Source organism: Pelobates fuscus, chromosome 1, assembly GCF_036172605.1.
Source record: "Pelobates fuscus isolate aPelFus1 chromosome 1, aPelFus1.pri, whole genome shotgun sequence".
Taxonomy (NCBI): domain Eukaryota; kingdom Metazoa; phylum Chordata; class Amphibia; order Anura; family Pelobatidae; genus Pelobates; species Pelobates fuscus.
Genome location: NC_086317.1, coordinates 472,136,633 through 472,160,077, shown reverse-complemented (window position 1 = coordinate 472,160,077; position 23,445 = coordinate 472,136,633). Strand labels below are relative to the sequence as shown.

The following is a 23,445-nucleotide window of genomic DNA, read 5'->3' as shown; positions in this document are numbered from 1 at the left end:
CCCCATGCTGTTGGAGGGGGTGCGCTGTGTGCAGTAAGGGGTTAATATCCCCATGCTGTTGGAGGGGGTGCACTGTGTGCAGTAAGGGGTTAATACCCCCATGCTGTTGGAGGGGTTACGCTGTGTGCAGTAAGGGGTTAATATCCAATGCTGTTGGAGGGGGTGCACTGTGTGCAGTAAGGGGTTAATGCCCCCATGCTGTTGGAGGGGGTGCACTGTGTGCAGTAAGGGGTTAATGCCCCCATGCTGTTGGAGGCGGTGCACTGTGTGCAGTAAGGGGTTAATGCCCCCATGCTGTTGGAGGGGGTGCACTGTGTGCAGTAAGGGGTTATTACCCCCATGCTGTTGGAGGGGGTGCACTGTGTGCAGTAAGGGGTTAATACCCCCATGCTGTTGGAGGGGGTGCACTGTGTGCAGTAAGGGGGTTAATACCCCCATGCTGTTGGAGGGGGTGCACTGTGTGCAGTAAGGGGATTAATACCCCCATGCTGTTGGAGGGGGTGCACTGTGTGCAGTAAGGGGTTAATGCCCCCATGCTGTTGGAGGGGGTGCAGTAAGGGGTTAATGCCCCCATGCTGTTGGAGGGGTTGCGCTGTGTGCAGTAAGGGGTTAATACCCCCATGCTGTTGGAGGGGGTGCGCTGTGTTCAGTAAGGGGTTATTACCCCCATGCTGTTGGAGGGGGTGCACTGTGTGCAGTAAGGGGTTAATACCCCCATGCTGTTGGGGGGGTGCACTGTGTGCAGTAAGGGGTTATTACCCCCATGCTGTTGGAGGGGGTGCACTGTGTGCAGTAAGGGGTTAATACCCCCATGCTGTTGGAGGGGGTGCACTGTGTGCAGTAAGGGGGTTAATACCCCCATGCTGTTGGAGGGGGTGCACTGTGTGCAGTAAGGGGGTTAATACCCCCATGCTGTTGGAGGGGGTGCACTGTGTGCAGTAAGGGGTTAATGCCCCCATGCTGTTGGAGGGGGTGCAGTAAGGGGTTAATGCCCCCATGCTGTTGGAGGGGTTGCGCTGTGTGCAGTAAGGGGTTAATACCCCCATGCTGTTAGAGGGGGTGCGCTGTGTGCAGTAAGGGGTTAATACCCCCATGCTGTTGGGGGGGTGCACTGTGTGCAGTAAGGGGTTAATATTTCCATGCTGTTGGAGGGGTTGCACTGTGTGCAGTAAGGGGTTAATACTCCCATGCTGTTGGAGGGGGTGCACTGTGTGCAGTAAGGGGTTAATATTTCCATGCTGTTGGAGAATGCATTGTTTTTAAATTATAATGAGAATAGGAGGGGTTATCCCCAGGGTCCTCCCACCCCCCATGTCACCCTCAATGCAGGGCTGTCACCCCACAGGGGCACTTACCTTACCAAACAAGGGGTCACATAGAATCACTGCACAGCAAATCAACTGTACTGCTACCCCCATGCTGTTGGAGGGGGTGCACTGTGTGCAGTAAGGGGGTTAATACCCCCATGCTGTTCGAGGGGGTGCACTGTGTGCAGTAAGGGGTTAATGCCCCCATGCTGTTGGAGGGGGTGCAGTAAGGGGTTAATGCCCCCATGCTGTTGGAGGGGTTGCGCTGTGTGCAGTAAGGGGTTAATACCCCCATGCTGTTGGAGGGGGTGCGCTGTGTGCAGTAAGGGGTTAATATCCCCATGCTGTTGGGGGGGGTGCACTGTGTGCAGTAAGGGGTTATTACCCCCATGCTGTTGGAGGGGGTGCACTGTGTGCAGTAAGGGGTTAATACCCCCATGCTGTTGGAGGGGGTGCACTGTGTGCAGTAAGGGGGTTAATACCCCCATGCTGTTGGAGGGGGTGCACTGTGTGCAGTAAGGGGGTTAATACCCCCATGCTGTTGGAGGGGGTGCACTGTGTGCAGTAAGGGGTTAATGCCCCCATGCTGTTGGAGGGGGTGCAGTAAGGGGTTAATGCCCCCATGCTGTTGGAGGGGTTGCGCTGTGTGCAGTAAGGGGTTAATACCCCCATGCTGTTGGAGGGGGTGCGCTGTGTGCAGTAAGGGGTTAATACCCCCATGCTGTTGGGGGGTGCACTGTGTGCAGTAAGGGGTTAATATTTCCATGCTGTTGGAGGGGTTGCACTGTGTGCAGTAAGGGGTTAATACTCCCATGCTGTTGGAGGGGGTGCACTGTGTGCAGTAAGGGGTTAATATTTCCATGCTGTTGGAGAATGCATTGTTTTTAAATTATAATGAGAATAGGAGGGGTTATCCCCAGGGTCCTCCCACCCCCCATGTCACCCTCAATGCAGGGCTGTCACCCCACAGGGGCACTTACCTTACCAAACAAGGGGTCACATAGAATCACTGCACAGCAAATCAACTGTACTGCTACCCCCATGCTGTTGGAGGGGGTGCACTGTGTGCAGTAAGGGGTTAATGCCCCCATGCTGTTGGAGGGGGTGCAGTAAGGGGTTAATGCCCCCATGCTGTTGGAGGGGTTGCGCTGTGTGCAGTAAGGGGTTAATACCCCCATGCTGTTTGGAGGGGGTGCGCTGTGTGCAGTAAGGGGTTAATACCCCCATGCTGTTGGGGGGGTGCACTGTGTGCAGTAAGGGGTTATTACCCCCATGCTGTTGGAGGGGGTGCACTGTGTGCAGTAAGGGGTTAATACCCCCATGCTGTTGGAGGGGGTGCACTGTGTGCAGTAAGGGGGTTAATACCCCCATGCTGTTGGAGGGGGTGCACTGTGTGCAGTAATGGGTTAATGCCCCCATGCTGTTGCAGGGGGTGCAGTAAGGGGTTAATACCCCCATGCTGTTGGGGGGGTGCACTGTGTGCAGTAAGGGGTTAATATTTCCATGCTGTTGGAGGGGTTGCACTGTGTGCAGTAAAGGGTTAATATTTCCATGCTGTTGGAGGGGTTGCACTGTGTGCAGTAAGGGGTTAATACTCCCATGCTGTTGGAGGGGGTGCACTGTGTGCAGTAAGGGGTTAATATTTCCATGCTTTTGGAGAATGCATTGTTTTTAAATTATAATGAGAATAGGAGGGGTTATCCCCAGGGTCCTCCCACCCCCCATGTCACCCTCAATGCAGGGCTGTCACCCCACAGGGGCACTTACCTTACCAAACAAGGGGTCACATAGAATCACTGCACAGCCTACGGAGGGGGGTCGCAAACTGATGACGTCAGAAAGGGAGGGGGCACAAGATGGAGCAATGTTTACAGTGACAGACCATGTGTAGGGTCATCAAAAATACCCCAAATCCTCTATTAGTACAATACCGCCACTTCTCTATATTACTACAATACCCCCACTTCTCTATATTACTACAATAAATCCTCTATATCACTACAATTAAATACCCCCACTCCTCTATATTACTACAATAAATACTCTATATTACTACAGTAATTACCCCCACTACTCTATATTACTACAATACATACCCCAAATCCTATTTATTACTACAATAAATACCCCCACTCCTCTATATTACTACAATAAATCCTCTATATCACTACAATAAATACCCCCACTCCTCTATATCACTACAATAAATACCCCCTCTCCTCTATATTACTACAATAATTACCCCGGTCCTCTATATTACTACAATAAATACCCCTACATTTATATCTTACTACAATAATTACCCCCACTACTCTATATTACTACAATAATTACCCCCACTACTCTATATTACTACAATACATACCCCAAATCCTATTTATTACTACAATAAATACCCCAGTCCTCTATATTACTACAATACATACCCCAGTCCTCTTTATTACTACAATAAATACCCCAGTCCTCTATATTACTACAATAAATACCCCCACTCCTCTATATTACTACAATAAATACCCCAGTCCTCTATATTACTACAATAAATGTCCCCCACTCCTCTATATTACTACAATAAAAAATAAAAAAAACACTCCTCTATATTACTACATTAAATACACAGGTCCTCTATATTACTACAATAATTACCCTCAGTCCTCTATATTATTGCAATAAATACCCCCAGTCCTCTATATCAGTCTGTGTAAATACATTGTTCTTTTAATTTACATTTTAGTTGCAAAATTTGTTATTACTAAATCACATAAAATATCTCAGCCCCTAAAATTTAGGGAGACATGCTATCAGGGCTATTCAGTAAAGCATAATTTATCAGGAATTCCCCAGGCAACTGCAAATTTGAGGTTAAAATTCATATAAGCTTGCCTATGGGCTGGATCAGTTCTTATAGTAAGTCTGCCTATGGGCCGGATCAGTTCTTATAGTAAGTCTGCCTATGTGCCGGATCAGTTCTTATAGTAAGCTTGCCTATGGGCCGGATTAGTTTATATAGTAAGCCTGCCTACGGGCCGGATCAGTTCATATAGTAAGCCTGCCTACGGGTCGGATCAGTTCATATAGTAAGCCTACTTATGGGCCGGATCAGTTTATATAGTAAGCCTGCCTATGGACCGGAGCAGTTCATATAGTAAGCCTGCCAATGGGCCGGGTCAGTTCATATAGTAAGCCTGCCAATGGGCCGGGTCAGTTCATATAGTAAGCCTGCCTAGGGACCGGATCAGTTCATATAGTAAACCTGCCTATGGGCCGGATCAGTTCATATAGTAAGCCTGCCTATGGGCCGGATCAGTTCATATAGTAAGCCTGCCTATGGGCCGGATCAGTTCATATAGTAAGCCTGCCTATGGACCGGAGCAGTTCATATAGTAAGCCTGCCAATGGGCCAGATCAGTTCATATAGTAAGCCTGCCTATGGGTCGGATTAGATCAGTTCATATAGTAAGCCTGCCTATGGGCCGGATCAGTTCATATAGTAAGCCTGCCTATGGACCGGATCAGTTCATATAGTAAGCCTGCTTATGGACCGGATCAGTTCATATAGTAAGCCTGCCTATGGGCCGGATCAGTTCATATAGTAAGCCTGCCTACGGGCCGGATCAGTTCATATAGTAAGCCTGCCTACGGGCCGGATCAGTTCATATAGTAAGCCTGCCTACGGGCCGGATCAGTTCATATAGTAAGCCTACCTATGGGCCGGATCAGTTCATATAGTAAGCCTGCCTACGGACCGGATTAGTTCATATAGTAAGCCTGCCTATGGACCGGATCAGTTCATATAGTAAGCCTGCCTACGGACCGGATTAGTTCATATAGTAAGCCTGCCTATGGACCGGATTAGTTCATATAGTAAGCCTGCCTACGGACCGGATTAGTTCATATAGTAAGCCTGCCTATGGACCGGATTAGTTCATATAGTAAGCCTGCCTACGGACCGGATTAGTTCATATAGTAAGCCTGCCTATGGACCGGATTAGTTCATATAGTAAGCCTGCCTACGGGCCGGATAAGTTCATATAGTAAGCCTGCCTACGGACCGGATTAGTTCATATAGTAAGCCTGCCTATGGACCGGATTAGTTCATATAGTAAGCCTGCCTACGGACCGGATTAGTTCATATAGTAAGCCTGCCTATGGACTGGATCAGTTCATATAGTAAGCCTGCCAATGGGCCGGATCAGTTCATATAGTAAGCCTGCCTATGGGCCGGATCAGTTCATATAGTAAGCCTGCCTACGGCCCGGATCAGTTCATATAGTAAGCCTGCCTATGGCCCGGATCATTTAATTAAAGGGAAACTATACGACAATTCACAACGACGTCACAACAATACTAGACGTTCTTCCGGGTGGCAAATGAAAGCTGTACTCTGCTTGTAGAATTACCAGGCAAAAACTAAATCTAGCACATATTACTGAACCATCACCTCAATCTATCAACATTGCTTCCATAGTGAGATAAAGTGAATTGTAAAACAATAGGTGCATGTAGAATATTGCATATTCTGTATATTCCTATTCAAATACATATTAAGGTGTGGCTGTATAATGGGTTAAACAGAACAGATGGTGTTTCCTATTCTGTACCATGAGGTCTCTGGAATTTGCTGTATAAGAGATTTGGGGTGGTCTTTATATGGGGAATTTCCTTATATGGCTATTCTAAACTACAGGTTATGACGTAATTTGGGCTATAAAGGGCAGAGGACAAAGGACCACGTTCTCTTGCCTTTCCTGCTACGATCCGATGTCCTGAATTGCTGATACAAAGACGACTCTGTAACCATTAAGACATACCATCTGTTAAGTATATTATGATTTGCTATTGAAGTAGAATAAATACTTATTTTTTATAAAGAACGTCAGATTGCGTATTAATACTTTTCAATAATATAGACATATATTATTGTGGCGAGCATTTGGCCCAAGACTATATATACATATATATATATATAAAAGACTTATTCAACTAAATAAACACACAGGAAGATATTACAGTGCATATGTACAGATTAACCCCTTAAGGACCAAACTTCTGGAATAAAAGGGAATCATGACATGGCACACATGTCATGTCCTTAAGGGGTTAACTAAACCTATCTACCATTAACCATAACAACCAGATCTATGTTTATTTCATTCTTATTTACTGCACAGTCTCTGTAAACCACGGCTGACAACATGCACAGAACAAAAACAACACATACTCCAGCACTTCAAGACAGTGATAGCTAAACATTTTACTATTGAGCGGTCATGGACTACGTTTCCCATTAGGCTCAGCCAGCCTGCCTGAGAGTCATGGGACTTGTGCCTCACCACTTTTGGAGGATCTATGTAAAACTGCTGCTGCAGCTGCTCGTGTTGTCCAGCCATGGTGCTCCGACCCCACTACTGAGCAACTACACATACTAGACGTTCCTCCAGGTGACAATACTTCTAAGTACTTTGAAGGCAATACTTTGATGATATAGAAAGCAATCAAGAAGCGATACACTTTGCTTCCATACTTGTACCTGCTCTTTCACCGGGAACACGTGTCTGCCAAGCTGGTGATGTGAACTTCCGTATTAATATCTTTAGTTAAAGCCTTGTCTTCTACTACCGAACTCACTTCCCTCCTCCATTAGATGCTCACCCAGTCTACACTTCTTCATAACAGCGTATCAATTAAACTGTTAATAGCTCCCGACTGATTCCTCTCTTGCAACTGTTACTAGTCTAATACTATGGAGAGCAAAAAACGGGTCGCAAGAGTATTCTGAGAACGGACAGCAACTGAAATAGCCTGCACTTCGGTGGGTCCCTGCTCAGAAGTCAAGCTGGTTTTAGCTCATCTTGTGCCATTACAGAGAGAACCAGCTTGAGTTCTGAGCGGGGACCCTCCGAAGGGCAGGCTATTTCAGTTGCTGTCCGTTCTCAAAATACTCTTGCGACCCGTTTTTTGCTCTCCATAAGTTTAAAAGGGAAATCCAGACATGGACCCCTTGCTCACGGTGCCTAGAGAGATATCAGCTATGCCTCACTGATGATGCCTAACAAGGCTGAAACGATCGTCTGCGGTTGCTGTGTCTATCGTGCAGAGGTAACTTGCTGGCATTTCGGATCTGGACTGCCCGTATGGGTGGGCCAGTCTGATATGCTTCAGAGATGTTCCCTCTGTAATGGCACAAGATGAGCCAAAGCCAGCTTGAAAACTGAGCGGGGACCCACCGAAGGGCAGGCTATTTCAGTTGGTGTCCGTCCTCAGAATGCTCTTGCGACCCGTTTTTTTGCTCTCCACTAGTCTAATACTATCCTTACCTTTTGTGTCACTTTACCCCACTCCCTCTCGCATGTAAGCTCATTGAGCAGGGCCCTCAACCCCTCTGTTCCTGTGTGTCCAACTTGTCTGGTTACATCTACATGTCTGTTCGTCCACCCATTGTAAAGCGCTGCGGAATTTGTTGGCGCTTTATAAATAACATAATAATAATAATGTCTCCCAGTAAAATAACTTGGTTAATCCTGAGCTCATACTTTGAAGGGTGCTACATACCCCAGATCCACCTTTATTCCATAAACATAATTCATCTGTTTAGGCACACAATTTTGTGGTATGTCTCTCCAAATTGGGCTGGGACCAGAAGGTTTAAGATTTTTTTTTTAATACATATTGTAAATTTGTATTGCGATAAGCTTGTCTTCATTATCATGGTTTAGTTGACCTGGACAAAATATAAACTAGATTAAATGACACAGATGACCGAGTACATGATGGCAAATCGTTTAGGATACGCATTTCAAAAAAAAAAAAAAAATGACCTTTTTCAGCAGATCCTAAAAATGGAATCTACTGGTAGAAGATATAATTCTTCCAGTTTGGTTAACATCTGATGTGGACACAGGAGGAGCTTAAATAACAATAATAAAGGATGCTACATATAGTGTATTAGTAAAAATACTCACTTTCAGCTTTGTTGCTTATAGTACTATTGTACTATTCCCTCCCTATGACTTTTAGTTTATTCACCATTTTATCACCTGTTGTGCTTTGTGTTTCTCCGTAAATAAATTGCATCAATAGAATAAAGGAATGTGCAGCTACCTGCTCATTTATATTCCTACCAGAAAATGTGAAAATCTTATGGTTACTAAAGTACCTGATAACTTGACAAAAATACTTTTTAAGCAATGAAATACTTTTTTTTTTGTAATATTTTTTAATTTTTTTTTTTTAATTTCCAACCAGGCTTATACAATTAAGGTAATAAAACACAGATCGGAAATTTTGTAATAATGGTACAAGGAGTCAGATGACCACAAAAAAATAAAAAAAAATGGAAAAGAAAAGTGGTATCAAAAGAAAATAAATGTATATATAATTTTTAAATAGTCTGCTTTGAGATGCTTCTTGTAACTTTGTGCATCTTTCAAGATCCCATAATCCCAGAAACTGCAGCCATTTTGTATATGTTTTACCATATAACTAATAAGTTAACCGATGTACATACAATTGTGGGTACCTAGTATAACATACAGCTCAATGTCCCCCTCTGGACTGCGTCAGAAACAAGAATAACCTACAGGAAAAACTGCGATTTCAAAGTCAATAAAATTATATAATAAATTCTATTTTTGATTTTTTTTTTTTTATAGAGAAATATAGTTTGTAAACTAAATATGAAACATAACAAAACAAAAAAAACACAGAAAATGTGAGATGTTCAATTATTACACTGTCTTCATTGTGTTGTGTTTATTTCGGTGTTTAGCCAGATGTGTGTTTTGAGAAAAACACTTCCCACATTCAATGCAAACAAATGGTTTCTCTCCGGTGTGAATTCTCCGATGACGGAGAAAGGCTGAGTTATACGCAAAACACTTCCCGCAGTCGGAGCAGGTGAATGGTTTCTGACCTGCATGAACCGTCTGTAGCGGGTGAGATCTGGGTTGTGAAAATAAATGTTTCCAGTATTGCACGTTGTGAGTGGTAAGATGTGTGGCAAAATCTGCGTAGTCCGTGAAACATTCTCTGCATTCGGTGCAGTTGTAAAGCTCGACCCCGTGCCATTTCTCATGAGACAGAAAAGCCAACTCATCATTAAAGCTTATCTCACATTTCCTGCACTCATAAGAATTTCCAAACAAATCCTCTTGGTTTTTCTGTGCTGCCAAGCTATCCTTGCAACGTTTACGGAGGGGAAGACTTGAATCCTCATCAGGTTTCAGATCTTTAGGGAAAGACGGGTCTGTACTTGAAACGGTCTCTGTTTTTTTCAAATGCTTTCTCGACGAGCTGTAATTTATTACGTTCTTTCCTTTATCATCTTGGTTGATCATATTATTTTTTATGACCTTTTCTGGAGTCGAAAAATAAATACTGAGTTCTTCCGGCTGAGCTTCCTCATCGACTGGGACATCTACTAGAGCGGACAAAATATTGTAATCAACTTTATATATACACAGACAGCGTTTAACACAAGCAATCACTATTGTGCTAATTGGGGCTTGCAGTACAATGGATGCAAAAATCGAATTTGGTCTGTGTCACCTTTGCGTGACTTTTTCACAATGTGTGGCTCCTGATGCACTGATACACTCTCGGATCTGCACATGAGAGCACTTGTGACGTTCTCAAGAGCCCTCATAGTGCCATAGGGGGTTATAGAATATATTTTTGGGGGGACAGCTCAAATTGGGTTTAATTCTAAAAGAAACATTTTCTATAAAGAAAGTTGTTGTGTTCCAAGATTACTTTTCCCTATAATTCTATCATCCACCTAAGTCCCAGATAGAAATATTGCTTATGTCTGACAGTACATACACAAATAATCTATGCCTCACCTGGGCTGATCTCTGTAGGAATCTCTTCCTCCTTACATTGCACAGTACATATCCTGACTCCTTGCTCCATCTACAACACAAGATCAGTCAGTCACAATGATATTGCTGGTCAACATATCACAACACACAACTGACATATTCAGGGAAACAAATAGAAACAGGCATTCCATTAGAATCTTTAAGAAAAATAGGTTTTCTTTTTATGTACTCCCAGGTATTCAAGCATTAGAACAGTATCAAACACTGAAAAGGTTCCTGTCCTCTGTTTGTACTCACATCTCTGACACTCGCCTTCAGTACCTCTCTACGGCCGCGTTGTTCATATGGTACTCCCTTCCCTGCTCCGTTAGACTTTCACCCAGTCTCAGTTCCGTCACAAAATCATTTAAAATTCACTTCTTTAGGAAACTAAATCAATTAAATTGTTAACCCCATAATGACACAGTTTCAGAAATAAAAGGGAATCATGACAGAATATTTCCGTCATGTGTCCTTAAGGGTTTAATAGCTTTCCCAACTGCACCCTGATTCCTCTCCTGCAACTGTGCTATCCGATAAACTAACCCTTCACTGTAAACTATTCTAGGAACCTTTACCCATACATGGGGTACATGATAACCTTACTTCTTGTGCCACTTTACCCACTCCATCTACTATGTAGGGAATCCCAATACATGTGATACATATTACCCCTATTACTGCATGCACAGCAGTAGTGAATGTAACAGAACAATCCAGGGGTTAAGGCATCAAAGCAGAAATGCTGCTGGCAAAATCCAACAAATAACATCTTATGGCGATTTATGTAAGGTAACTGCTGGTAAATCATACCTTATACTCTGTACAAGTGAATTCATTTTCTTCTATCTCGGAGGGATGCAATCTTCTCATTTCTTCTGCTGTAGATATGGAAAATGTAGGCTCTGGCAGCATGTTCTCTAACACAGTAAGAGATTATATGTCGGTGGCACGTCACAGATATCGAACGAGATAACTGGATTGGGCCAAACACATTGTGTAAAGCCTCAGGAAAACAATCTGACTCAATTGCAGTAGTAGGTTAGTCCTGCAACCTCAACCTATCATTGCCGGCCAGATTGTAAGGAAACACTCGATAACACAGAAGTGTAGTTTCCATATTATCACTGTTGATTAAAAGTGGGCAGGTTTTGTGTCACTAAACATTACACTAAGCTTTAGTTCTATAGTTATGGTACTTAGAGAATGCTTTACTATACAGTAAGTATATCAGTGGTTCTGTGTCACCGTGTGTGTCAGCAGAGGGTGTGTATATCGCTGCCTGCACACTGTGTGTAAGATATTAATGTACAGTAAGTGTCTCAGTGTGTTTATATCACTGACCTGTACAGAATTTGGTTTGTACGCTCTTGTCTTGGCGTTCCTTAGAGTCGATCACATTCCATTCTGATTGACTTTGAATAATCTCTGATGAGAACATTTCACATAATATTATTATTGTGTGCTTACAAATACAGTAGATAAACATGACAAATGATGAGATCAAGCTTCCAAAGAAATGAAAGATGAAATTGCCCCTCACTGGCTACATATATCAAATGTTTGCTAGTACTCATAAAAAAAATTAACGTTACATTGATAATGTTAAGAAACTACTCTCTCTGGTATTAGGATAGGGTTTTCTTTTTAGGCAACTACCGGTACCTACAATATGGAATCACAGACATCTAACTTCCATCTCTCTCAATCAGGAAAAGCCTGGCTGAGAGTTACATGATTGGCAATTTACAAAGAGTCCAGGATCCACACTTTATTAAAACATTTCCCTGATTTGAAAATGCTGTAACAGTTTGCTCCTGTAATCCAAGCATTAATACAACAACATTGTTAAGACTGATCTTGTTATTTCCACATTATTGTGATTTGTGTAATATTACACATTATTACTGTGAGACCAACATTTAAAGACATACATACCTTCTTTTCCCTTTAAGATGCTACCCTAATGGATGCAAAAGCTGTACACAATGGCTGCGAGGCGATGGCTAACATGCTAAGCATTAGGGAATGCCAGTCACGCCATGGACATCGAGGTAAGCAGCTGCCAGGACATGCCAGATTTATTTGTCCTTTATTTCTATGCCAGGTGCATCCCAAAGCAAAAAAATAATAAAATATACAAACATGCATTCCTGCCACTAGAGTCCTGGAGTGGCTGTTTGAGTGACTGGCACCCCCTCCACTCACAGTAACAAGGGGATTTTACTCACCTTTTCTGCCATACCAGTCTTGCGGCAGCTAGCAGCACCTGCATGGCTGAGATCTTCAATCTTGATGATCTCAGCCAATCCAATGCTTACCCGTAGGAAAGCATTGGGAGGCTATTGCGCATACAAGGCAAAACACTGTGCTGCAACAATCAGCATCTCCTCATAGAGATGCACTGAATCAATGTTTATCTATGGAGAACGTTTTGAACCTCCATGCAGAGCGTGGAGACGCTACACACCAGTGCTGCACACTGTGCATCACTAGACTAGGAAGCACGCCTGTGTTACTGCTACCAGGTGTTCCAAGGGTTTTACATTTAAATGCCTAAATGCACAGGCTATAAACACAGGAACCACTACATTAAGGTTCTGATGACTACAGTGTCCATTTAATTGCTCTTATATACGGAGGAATATGAATATCTAGTCCACGATGCAGGAAGTTGTAGGACAGACTTGATTTTTCCAAATATATATATATATATATATATATATATATATCTATCTAAAAAGATAAGAAGTAAATATAAACAAAAGCAAAGTGTCCATTACTAACGCTCCAAGAATCAGGTTTAATTTATTTCAACGTCATCACCTGCTCCCTGAATTACCCAACATTGGCATTCGCTCTTTTTTACCCTGAGAACTGACGGGGCAGATATTCTCTCCCACCACATCCTTGTGAGAATCCTTATCTTCTTCTAAATAGTCTCCTTCTTTCTTCGAAAAAGTTACGGCTTCATTGTCGCATCGCAAAGAAACCTGAAATGGGACATTTTTAGTAATTTACCAGGAATTTCCGTTAGGAGATCAAACCCGCGGGCTACATACCATTTCCGTCACATCACTCACCTCTCTGGTCAGAAGGCTGACTATTTTGTTGGCGAGTCTAAGGATTTTCTTCTCATTGTTCTCTTGCAATGAATTATGAGGAGCCATCACAGGGCTTGGAGTCCTGCAGACGCTCTCCGTTGCACAAAGGCCGCGGACCCCTGCGACATTATCCCCCTTATTTTTCACAACAATATAATCCTAGATATAAAAGGAATGAATGAAGAATAAGGCAATGAACATCACCTTTAAATCAACATACGTCTTGTCCCAAATCCAACCAGAATACGTATTTTCTCAGCAATGCCTTATCAATGATCAGTGTAACTGGTGGAAGCCATCATTCAGGCTGCTTCCCAAATCTACGTAGAATGTAACTGTAAAAATTCCTATATTAAAGTCACCTGCTATGAAAATATGTTTGTTCATTTTTACCCTTTTAGATTGGGATTCCAAGCCCATCGTGGTTTTTCGGACACATTATGTCTGTTTGGTGATTTTCAGCAAATAAATAGAGCAGTCCTGAATTAATTGGAATTCACACAAGGCAGGAGAGAATCTCAGAGGAACTGCCTTTGTCGATTGACAAATTGTCTCCTGCAGAATAAGGACTAAAAAGACTAATAGGACCACTATGTGTCCAGGAAAATACAATGGGTCTGGCAGCCCTCAAAGAATAAAATGGGTTTGGTTTTCTGGGTAACCTTGCCTGGTGATATATTATGGTTACATTGGCCAAAACCCCTCACCTCTCCCGTCAACAGGTAGATAATTTCCAGGGTAAGTTTCAAGATCTTGTCAGTCATTGGATTTTTAACTTCGTGTCTCATGAGTCGATTATGAAGATGCTCCCACAATTTTGCTTTGAACCTCCCTTAACTTGTCAAGCCTTCAATTTTGATCCACTAAGTTAAACGTAAGTTTGGTTAGAGTTTCCCGACATAGATGCCAGAATTCCAATAGTCTGTTTCTCTCATCTGGAAACGTGTTTTGTGATATCTGCAAAAGATAGTTCCATAGACATTTTACATTCTGTTATCTTGTAAAAACTACATTTCATTTGCCAAAATAGCACAGCTTGCATAATGTAAATAAGATCTTCACTTGTCTTATAAAGCTACGTTTCATTTAGCAATGGCCCCAGTACAAAGTATTTTGTTTTAGTAAAGAGAGACAGCAGGCTGGAGAAGACCCTCTTCAGTTTATTTTAATGCATTATTAAAACAGGAACCAACAATTTCCTGTATCTGCAGTTTCTCCACATAAAGCATGGGTCCAGGTATTGCGCGATGATATCATGTGCAGATGGAATATTAAGGCAAACTGAGAAACCCAGCAGGTTGGGGGGGGGGGGGGGGGTCTAGGTTTAGGGGTCTGTTCTAGTAATGAAATGGACAGAAGATGATCAGGGATAATTAATTGTAACCTTTCTTATTTCAGATAATGCATGTGCCTGTTTAGAGCGTCCATTTCATTAAAGGTGGTCCTTCAAACAGAAGTCAAATAATCCCCTCTAAATCCATTTTGAGATTGTGTCGGATTATTTTCACATTAAAGGGTTACTCAGAGCATCATATTCACTAAAGCCCGCTGTACACAGTATAATGTCATGAGTACCCTGGCCCCATTACCTGGTAATGTGGCAAACTGTATAGGAACAGCCGGTGGGCTATGATGCTTCTGACTGACATACTTCCAGCTTCTACAGAGCGGCAGAAACTGGAATCCAATTCAGTCACCATTCATTGGCTGAGAGCCTCAGCTGACCGTTCTCAGTCAACGAATGGCACACCGAGCAAAAATATTTGTACAGCATTGACATTAGCCAGGTCGGAACTCTTGTTCTGGGCTGTCCAATGACAGCCCCTTTAAGTTGCTGGAGTTGGAATTACTCCTCAGGCAGGCATGGAGTTAAACTTTGTAAGTGCAGCGTTTCAAAATTTAAAGTTGCACAGAATCCAGGCACCGCGACCACTTCAAATCACTGAAGTGGTCATGGTGCTTGGAGTAACCCTTTACAAAAGAAATCAACAAATCCAAAACATAACACTGGACCAGTGGAGGTGTCCATTGTCTCCCCTCCCCGGCTGCCAGGTGTTTGTCATAGTGTTATTTGTGGATGGGGAGATTATAGAACCACCTATCTATCTTTAATCTTTAGCAGCTGGCTTAAGACCACTTAATGCAGGGGTCCTCAAACTCCGGCCCCCCAGATGTTGCTGAACTACAACGCCCATGATTCTTTGAATTACATAGATAGCCAGAGAATCATGGGCGTTGTAGTTCAGCAACATCTGGGGGGCCGGAGTTTGAGGACCCATGACTTAATGTTTTGTTTTTAAACACCCCAATTAATCCCATTATTAAAGTTGCACAAAGTGTGAATACTTTGGATTACACCTTCAAATCAATCTTTTAATTGATCCAGCAGATGTGGATGTTGCAGGATTATTAAAGTGTAAAGCGCTGACGAATTTGTTGTCGCTATATAAATAAGAATAATTTTTTAAAAGGGACACTATAGTCACCAGAACAACTACAGCTTATTGTATTTGTCCTGTTGAGTAGAATCATTACCTTCAGGCTTTTTGCAGTAAACCGGGTCTTTTCAGAGAAAATGCAGCTTACATTACTGTCAGGATTACAGTATGATCCAGCACGTAGAATTGTGTAACACAGGAGACTAATAGGCAACGTATTACCGGGCCTTAGAATGGCCGGACTAACGTACCAAAGAATAGTCGGAGTAATAGCCAAGGTCAGGGGACACAGAAACGGACACAACAATAAAGGAAAGCCAGAGGTCAGGGATGCCAGAAAACAGGGAAATCAAAATGAAAGCCAAATTTAAAAAAATCAGATTAACAAGAATAAGGAACGTGCTCTCGGACACCCACTTGGGAAACCACAACAGTGCAATGAGGAATGGTCATTCTATGCTTTTATACCTGCTTTACCTTTCTGATTGGCTGTGATCGCTCTTTGACCCCAAAATGTGCGTGCGTGACGTGCACGGCGACAGTTACGTGAGCGAGCGTGGGGGTGTAACTGTCATGCTGCAAGTGTCATTCATGCAGATGCATGGCCACTGACCGCAAGGTGAGTATGAATATGTTACAATTACAGCCTAGTGATAACTCCACTGCCAACTCCTCAGATGGCTGCTAGAGGTGCTTCCTATCTCAGTCTTGCCTAGTGTGCATCACAACATATCAGTGTCTCCACCCTTTGCATGGAAACACTGAATTTTTCTTCTAGAGATGCATTGATTCAATGCAACTTTATGAGGAGATGCTGATTGGCCAGGGCTGTGTTTGGCTTGTGCTGGCTCTGCCCCTGCTTTGCCTCCTTTACAAGCTCAGCAAATTCAATGATTGGCTCAGAGAATCATTTCTGATGATGTCAGCAAAGCAGGCAGATCAGGGCAGAGACAGCAGCTGAAGACTTGAATAAAAGTAAGATTTTACTATATTTAGGGAGGCAAGGAGGGCTAGATGGTGGTTTTAATGTTTGACCCTATAGTGTTACTTAAATATTTGGTAACAAATGTGTTTAACGTTGAAGGTTATCTTAGACAGTCTAAATTTTGCAATTAAGTTTTTACAAATTACTTTTAGCTAGAGATAACTGGTTAAGTAAAAAAACCTCAGTACTAACAATCTATATTACAAGTTATATTTCTTAACCCGTTAACGCGTTCTATGCCGTCCCACATTAAGTGGGCTTTAAAGCCGTTGCAGCGGCATAGAATGCCGTAATGGCTTTGAGCCCCTGGAGGTCCGGTGTACTCACCTCCGCCGCAATCCTCTTCTGGAGGGCTGCCTGACAGCCCTCCCCCGGCAAATGAGGCCCCTGGGGGCCATGTGATTGCTCTCAAAGCGCGATCACATGGCCCCCTATAGCTGGCTGTGGATCTGCCAGCAGGGGGACTGTTTGAGCTCTCAGACAGTCCCCATGCTGGTGGGGAGGTGTAAAAAAAAAAAAAAAACACGTTTAAAATAAATATATATATATATACGGTATATCTTATATATATGTAACGTCATACATAGTGTATTTTAATGTTAATATAAGTACATATATTAATCTTAAAATACACTTAGAATGATGTTACATACATCTATTTTATATTTATATATACACGTTTTACAATAGTAAATAAATAAAATCATAAAATAAATAAAATATAAAAAAAAGGTAAATAAATTATATATACACATATGTAATCTCATTCTAACTGTATTTTGTTATTAATACATATATATTGGTAACAAAATACACTTAGAATGACATTCTATATATCTATTTATATATAAATACAAATAACTGCAAATATTTATAAATATATATAATTACATAAATAACTACATAAGTGTACACGTAGAATTTAAATACCTATAAATGCATATATATTAAAATTCTACGTGTATATTTAAGTAATCATTTAACATAATTATGTGATTTGATTAATTAAAATTTGATTGACATGCCTGACAACACAGGGAGAAAGTGCAGAGAATTTAATTTGACCCTGTAACTCTCCAAGACACCATAAAACCTGTACATAGGGGGTACTGTTTTACTCAGTAGACTTCGCTGAACTCAAATATTAGTGTTTCAAACTGGTAAATTGTATTACAACTATGATATTTTAAGTAAAAGTTACGTTTTTTGCATTTTTTTTTTTTTACAAACGAACGGCACTCGTATGGACTATATTATTGTTGTAATATGTTTTACTGTTTTAAAACACTAACATTTGTGTTTAGTGAAGTCTCCCGAGAAAAACAGTACCCCCCATGTACAGGTTTTATGGTGTTTTGGAAAGTTAGAGAGTCACATATAGGGTTTGCATTTCATTTCTTTCACATTGAAATTTGCCAGATTGGTTATGTTGCCTTTGAGAGCGTATGGTAGCCCAGGAATGAGAATTACCCCCATGATGGCATACCATTTGCAAAAGTAGACAACCCAAGGTATTGCAAGTGGGGTATGTCCAGTCTTTCTTAGTAGCCACTTAGTCACAAACACTGGCCAAATATTAGTTTTTTGTTTTTTTTCCACACAAAAACAAATATGAACGTTGGCCAGTGTTTGTGACTAAGTGGCTACTAAAAAAGACTAAACATACCCCACTTTCAATACCTTGGGTTGTCTACTTTTTCAAAAATGGTATGCCATTATGGGGGTAATTCTCATTCCTGGGCTACCACGCCGCCTCAAAGGTAACATTACCAATCTGGCAAATTTCAATGTGAAAATGGAACTTTCTATATTTGACCCTGTAACTTTCCAAAACACCATAAAACCTGTTAATGGGGGGTACTGTTGTACTCGTGAGACATCGCTGATTACAAATATGTGCATTTTTTTGCACTAAAACCAGTATTATGACATTCACAGCTAAAATGTCAGACGGAAATACAATTTTTTTTTTTTTTAAATCTTATTTTCTCACATTTTTTTAAACTAATAAATTATGTTCCATATATGAATAGTAATGGATAAATTAAAATCCTGTTTCTCCTGAACAAAATGATATATAATAAGTGTGGGTGCACTTAATGTGACAGCGGTGAATTATGGTTGAACAGACATATAGCGCAAATTCCAGTTTTTGTTTTGATCTATGCACTATTGACTACGTCCTGAAGGGGTTAAAGTCACCAAAAATAAATAAAAAAATAAACATTTTGAAACATCACATCCATTAAATTCCCCCACCCCCACTATAATACACTCACACAGTTAGTACTGCAGGTAGGTTCACATTAAATCACTGGGTACAACCTATTGACAGACACCTCAAATCCTAATATTGTGCCCCAGATTTAGTGATGGCCAGCACACAGCCAGCATGGTCTGAGGAGGGGATAGAAGGAGACAGGGGGACTCTGCAATGCTCACACTGACAGGGCAGCACACACCCAGCATGGTCTGAGGAGGAGATAGAAGGAGACAGGGGGACTTTGCAATTCTCACAGCCAGCATGGTCTGAGGAGGGGATAGAAGCAAACAGGGGGACTCTGCAATGCTCACACTGGCAGGGCAGCACACACCCAGCATGGTCTGAGGAGGGGAAAGAAGGAGACAGGGGTACTTTGCAATTCTCACAGCCAGCATGGTCTGAGGAGGGGATAGAAGCAAACAGGGGGACTTTGCAATGCTCACACTGACAGGGCAGCTCACACACAGCATGGTCTGTGGAGGGGGATAAAAGGAGACAGAGGGACTTTGCAATGCTCACATGGTCTGAGGAGGGGATGGAAGGAGACGAGGGGATGGAAGGAGACGAGGGGATGGAAGGAGACGAGGGGATGGAAGGAGACGAGGGGATGGAAGGAGACGAGGGGATGGAAGGAGACGAGGGGATGGAAGGAGACGAGGGGATGGAAGGAGACGAGGGGATGGAAGGAGACGAGGGGATGGAAGGAGACGAGGGGATGGAAGGAGACGAGGGGATGGAAGGAGACAGGGGGACTCTGCAATGCTCACACAAACGAACAGCACACAGCCAGCATGGTCTGAGGAGGGGATAGAAGGAGAAGGGGGACTCTGCAATGCTTATACTGACAGGGTAGCACACAGCGGACATAGTCTGACAAGGGGATAGAAGGAGACAGGGGGACTCTGCAATGGTCACACTGACAGGGCAGCACACACCCAGCATGGTCTGAGGGGAGATAGAAGGAGACAGGGGGACTCTGCAATTCTCACACTGGCAGGGCAGCACACACCCAGCATGGTCTGAGGAGGGGATAGGAGGAGACAGGGGGACTCTGTAATGCTCACACAAACAGGGCAGCACACAGCCAGGATGGTCTGAGGAGGGGATAGAAGGAAACAGGGGGACTCTGCAATGCTCACACTGACAGGGCAGCACACAGCCAGCATGGTCTGAGGAGGGGATAGAAGGAGACAGGGGGACTCTGCAATTCTCACAGCCAGCATGGTCTGAGGAGGGGATAGAAGGAGACAGGGGGACTTTGCAATGCTCACACTGACAGGGCAGCACACACCCAGCATGGTCTGAGGAGGGGATAGATGGAGACAGGGGGACTTTGCAATGCTCACACTGACAGGGCAGCACACGGCCAGCATGGTCTGATGAGGGGATATAAGGAGAAAGGGGGACTCTGCAATGCTCACACTGACAGGGCAGCACACACTCAGCATGGTCTGAGGAGAGGATAGAAGGAGACAGGGGGACTCTGCAATGCTCACACTGACAGGGCAGCACACACTCAGCATGGTCTGAGGAGGGGATAGAAGGAGACAGGGGGACTCTGCAATGCTCAAACTGACAGGGCAGCTCACACACAGCATGGTCTGTGGAGGGGGATAAAAGGAGACAGAGGGACTTTGCAATGCTCACACCCAGCATGGTCTGAGGAGGGGATAGAAGGAGACGAGGGGATAGAAGGAGACAGGGGGACTCTGCAATGCTCACACTGACAGGCCAGCACACAGCCAGCATGGTCTGAGGAGGGGATAGAAGGAGACAGGGGGACTTTGCAATGCTCACACTGGCAGGGCAGCACACACACAGCATGGTCTGAGGAGGGGATAGAAGGAGACAGGGGGACTTTGCAATGCTCACACTGACAGGGCAGCACACAGCCAGCATGGTCTGATGAGGGGAATAGAAGGAGACAGGGGGACTCTGCAATGCTCACACTGGCAGGGCAGCACACACCCAGCATGGTCTGAGGAGGGGATAGAAGGAGACAGGGGGACTCTGCAATGCTCACACTGGCAGGGCAGCACACACCCAGCATGGTCTGAGGAGGAACAAAGGGGAAAATCTGTACTGCACCAACAAGTGACTGTACAGATTAAAGGGGTAGCAGAGCAAATATCATAAAAATACGACCTGTGTATAAAATGACACAACAATTTCCAGGATATCTAGAATGTATAAAAAATCACACAATGGTGAAGTATGTACAGTAATGAGTGGTTCAGACCCGGAGGTAGAGAACTTACAAGATTATACTGGAGATCAGCGCCTGTCTCCCTTCCAAAGGGTATGTATACAAAACGGCGTTTCCTTCAGGATGGGTATGCGATGTGGTATAGCAGCATATGCAGAGACCTCCAATCCTCAAAGGCAAAAAGATATATAGAGCAGTATTGTAGTAAAAAAGAGAATTTATTAGTACAAAATGCACTTACATCAATAAAAGGTAAAAACAGCTTGTCTCCACTAAACAAGTGGTACCCAGGAGAAAACGAAATCCCTCTGTGGTTAAATGAACAATAAAAAGCAAAGCCAAAAACATATAGAGTCTCTAGCTGGTATCCAACGCGTTTCGTCTTCTAGACTTCTTCAGGGATATGCAGTAACGTTCCTATAGTCCTTTCTTTATATAGGGCTTCAAAGTCTTTCGTTTTGCCGCGAACCGGAGAACATACTTCCGGGTTTCGTATTTGCCGGTTGTTGATTGGCCGGACGTGATGACGTGGTACGGCCGTCTGTATAAGAAAAAGCTATTTCCGCGTTCCACTGTGGAGCGCCTGCCGTCCTATCACTTAGGACTGAAAACGCTTCCGCGTTCCACCGTGGAACGCACGGCAATTCCGGCAACCAAAAGGTTGCAGCGAAAAGCCGAGCACCCAGGGCGGAACTACGGAACACTAATGGGAACAGATAAAGACTGTATGGGCTCAAGCCCAACAAACAGGAGGGGGAACAAAAAATAGAAAATGAGGGGGACAAAGAATAAATGAAAACGAAAGGAATAAAAATAATAATAAAAATGGAAACAAGAACAAGAACAACCATCAGTAAACCATACATAATGAATAAAAATACAGATATAAATATATAGGTGTCACAAATACACCCAAAAACTAACACAATAAAAAGAAAATACAAAATAATAATCATATTAGATACATAAAACCAAAATATACCCTAAAAGGCTAAAAATGTCTCAAAAGAATCACTGTATTATATAGACTACAAAAGCCCCCCCTAGATCAATATCCTGGTTGAGGCCCATATTTAGGGTATGAGGAGGAGATAGAAGGAGACAGGGGGACTCTGCAATGCTCACACTGACAGGGCAGCACACAGCCAGCATGGTCTGAGGAGGGGATAGAAGGAGACAGGGGGACTTTGCAATGCTCACACTGACAGGGCAGCACACAGCCAGCATGGTCTAAGGAGGGGGATAGAAGGAGACAGGGGGACTTTGCAATGCTCACACTTGCAGGGCAGCACACAGCCAGCATGGTCTAAGGAGGGGTATAGAAGGAGACAGGGGGACTTTGCAATGCTCACACTTGCAGGGCAGCACACAGCCAGCATGGTCTGAGGAGGGGATAGAAGGAGACAGGGGGACTTTGCAATGCTCACACTTGCAGGGCAGCACACAGCCAGCATGGTCTGAGGAGGGGATAGAAGGAGACAGGGGGACTCTGCAATGCTCACACTGACAGGGCAGCACACAGCCAGCATGGTCTGAGGAGGGGATAGAAGGAGACAGGGGGACTTTGCAATGCTCACACTGACAGGGCAGCACACAGCCAGCATGGTCTAAGGAGGGGGATAGAAGGAGACAGGGGGACTTTGCAATGCTCACACTTGCAGGGCAGCACACAGCCAGCATGGTCTAAGGAGGGGTATAGAAGGAGACAGGGGGACTTTGCAATGCTCACACTTGCAGGGCAGCACACAGCCAGCATGGTCTGAGGAGGGGATAGAAGGAGACAGGGGGACTTTGCAATGCTCACACTTGCAGGGCAGCACACAGCCAGCATGGTCTGAGGAGGGGATAGAAGGAGACAGGGGGACTCTGCAATGCTCACACTGACAGGGCAGCACACACCCAGCATGGTCTGAGGAGGGGATAGAAGGAGACCCTAATGGCTGACAGAATAAAGGGTTAATGAAGTGAAGTGCTATTTACACACACTGAGTTGACCTGCTGCCGCCATGCTCTCCCCCTGTAACATGGACACACAGCAGGGAGAGCCCAGAGTCAGTCCTTACCTGCAGGCAGACTATATAACAGACTGGGCTGCTTCACCCTTACAGCTCACTCCTGTCCTCCTACAGCAGCAGGACAGCCATCTTGAGGAGGTCAAGGAATCTACATGCACAACCAACTAGTAACAATGTTACTGCCATCTTGTGGAGGTCAAGAAATCTGCATGCTCAGCCAACTAGCAACAGCGCTAGCGCCATCTAGTGGAAATAACGCACACACATGC

At 43.7% G+C, this 23,445-nt stretch overlaps 2 protein-coding genes across 3 annotated transcripts in view; both read right to left on the bottom strand.

Moving 5' to 3' along the window:
* The window catches only part of LOC134572688 (SCAN domain-containing protein 3-like), a 49,379-nt gene extending 46,239 nt beyond the window's left edge, over nucleotides 1–3,140 (bottom strand). The window contains exon 1 of the mRNA XM_063431799.1: nucleotides 3,075–3,140. The gene's annotated coding sequence lies outside the window, so the exon portion shown is untranslated. The remainder of the gene's footprint in view (nucleotides 1–3,074) is intronic.
* A 5,498-nt stretch (nucleotides 3,141–8,638) lies between these two features.
* LOC134599665 (oocyte zinc finger protein XlCOF7.1-like) lies at nucleotides 8,639–23,314 on the bottom strand. 2 transcript variants are annotated; one of them, XM_063444972.1, is made up of 8 exons: nucleotides 23,225–23,314; nucleotides 13,977–14,226; nucleotides 13,249–13,428; nucleotides 13,035–13,158; nucleotides 11,510–11,593; nucleotides 10,979–11,085; nucleotides 10,148–10,217; nucleotides 8,639–9,726 (listed from the first exon to the last, which is right to left on the bottom strand). In XM_063444972.1, the coding sequence occupies exons 2-8, from the start codon at nucleotides 14,055–14,057 to the stop codon at nucleotides 9,035–9,037; spliced, it is 1,338 nt and encodes a 445-aa protein (XP_063301042.1). In that variant the 5' UTR covers nucleotides 14,058–14,226; nucleotides 23,225–23,314; the 3' UTR covers nucleotides 8,639–9,034. The 2 variants fall into 2 exon arrangements, with proteins under 2 accessions (XP_063301042.1, XP_063301043.1); XM_063444973.1 differs by having other exon boundaries at nucleotides 8,639–9,723.
* Between the last annotated feature and the right edge of the window lie 131 nt (nucleotides 23,315–23,445).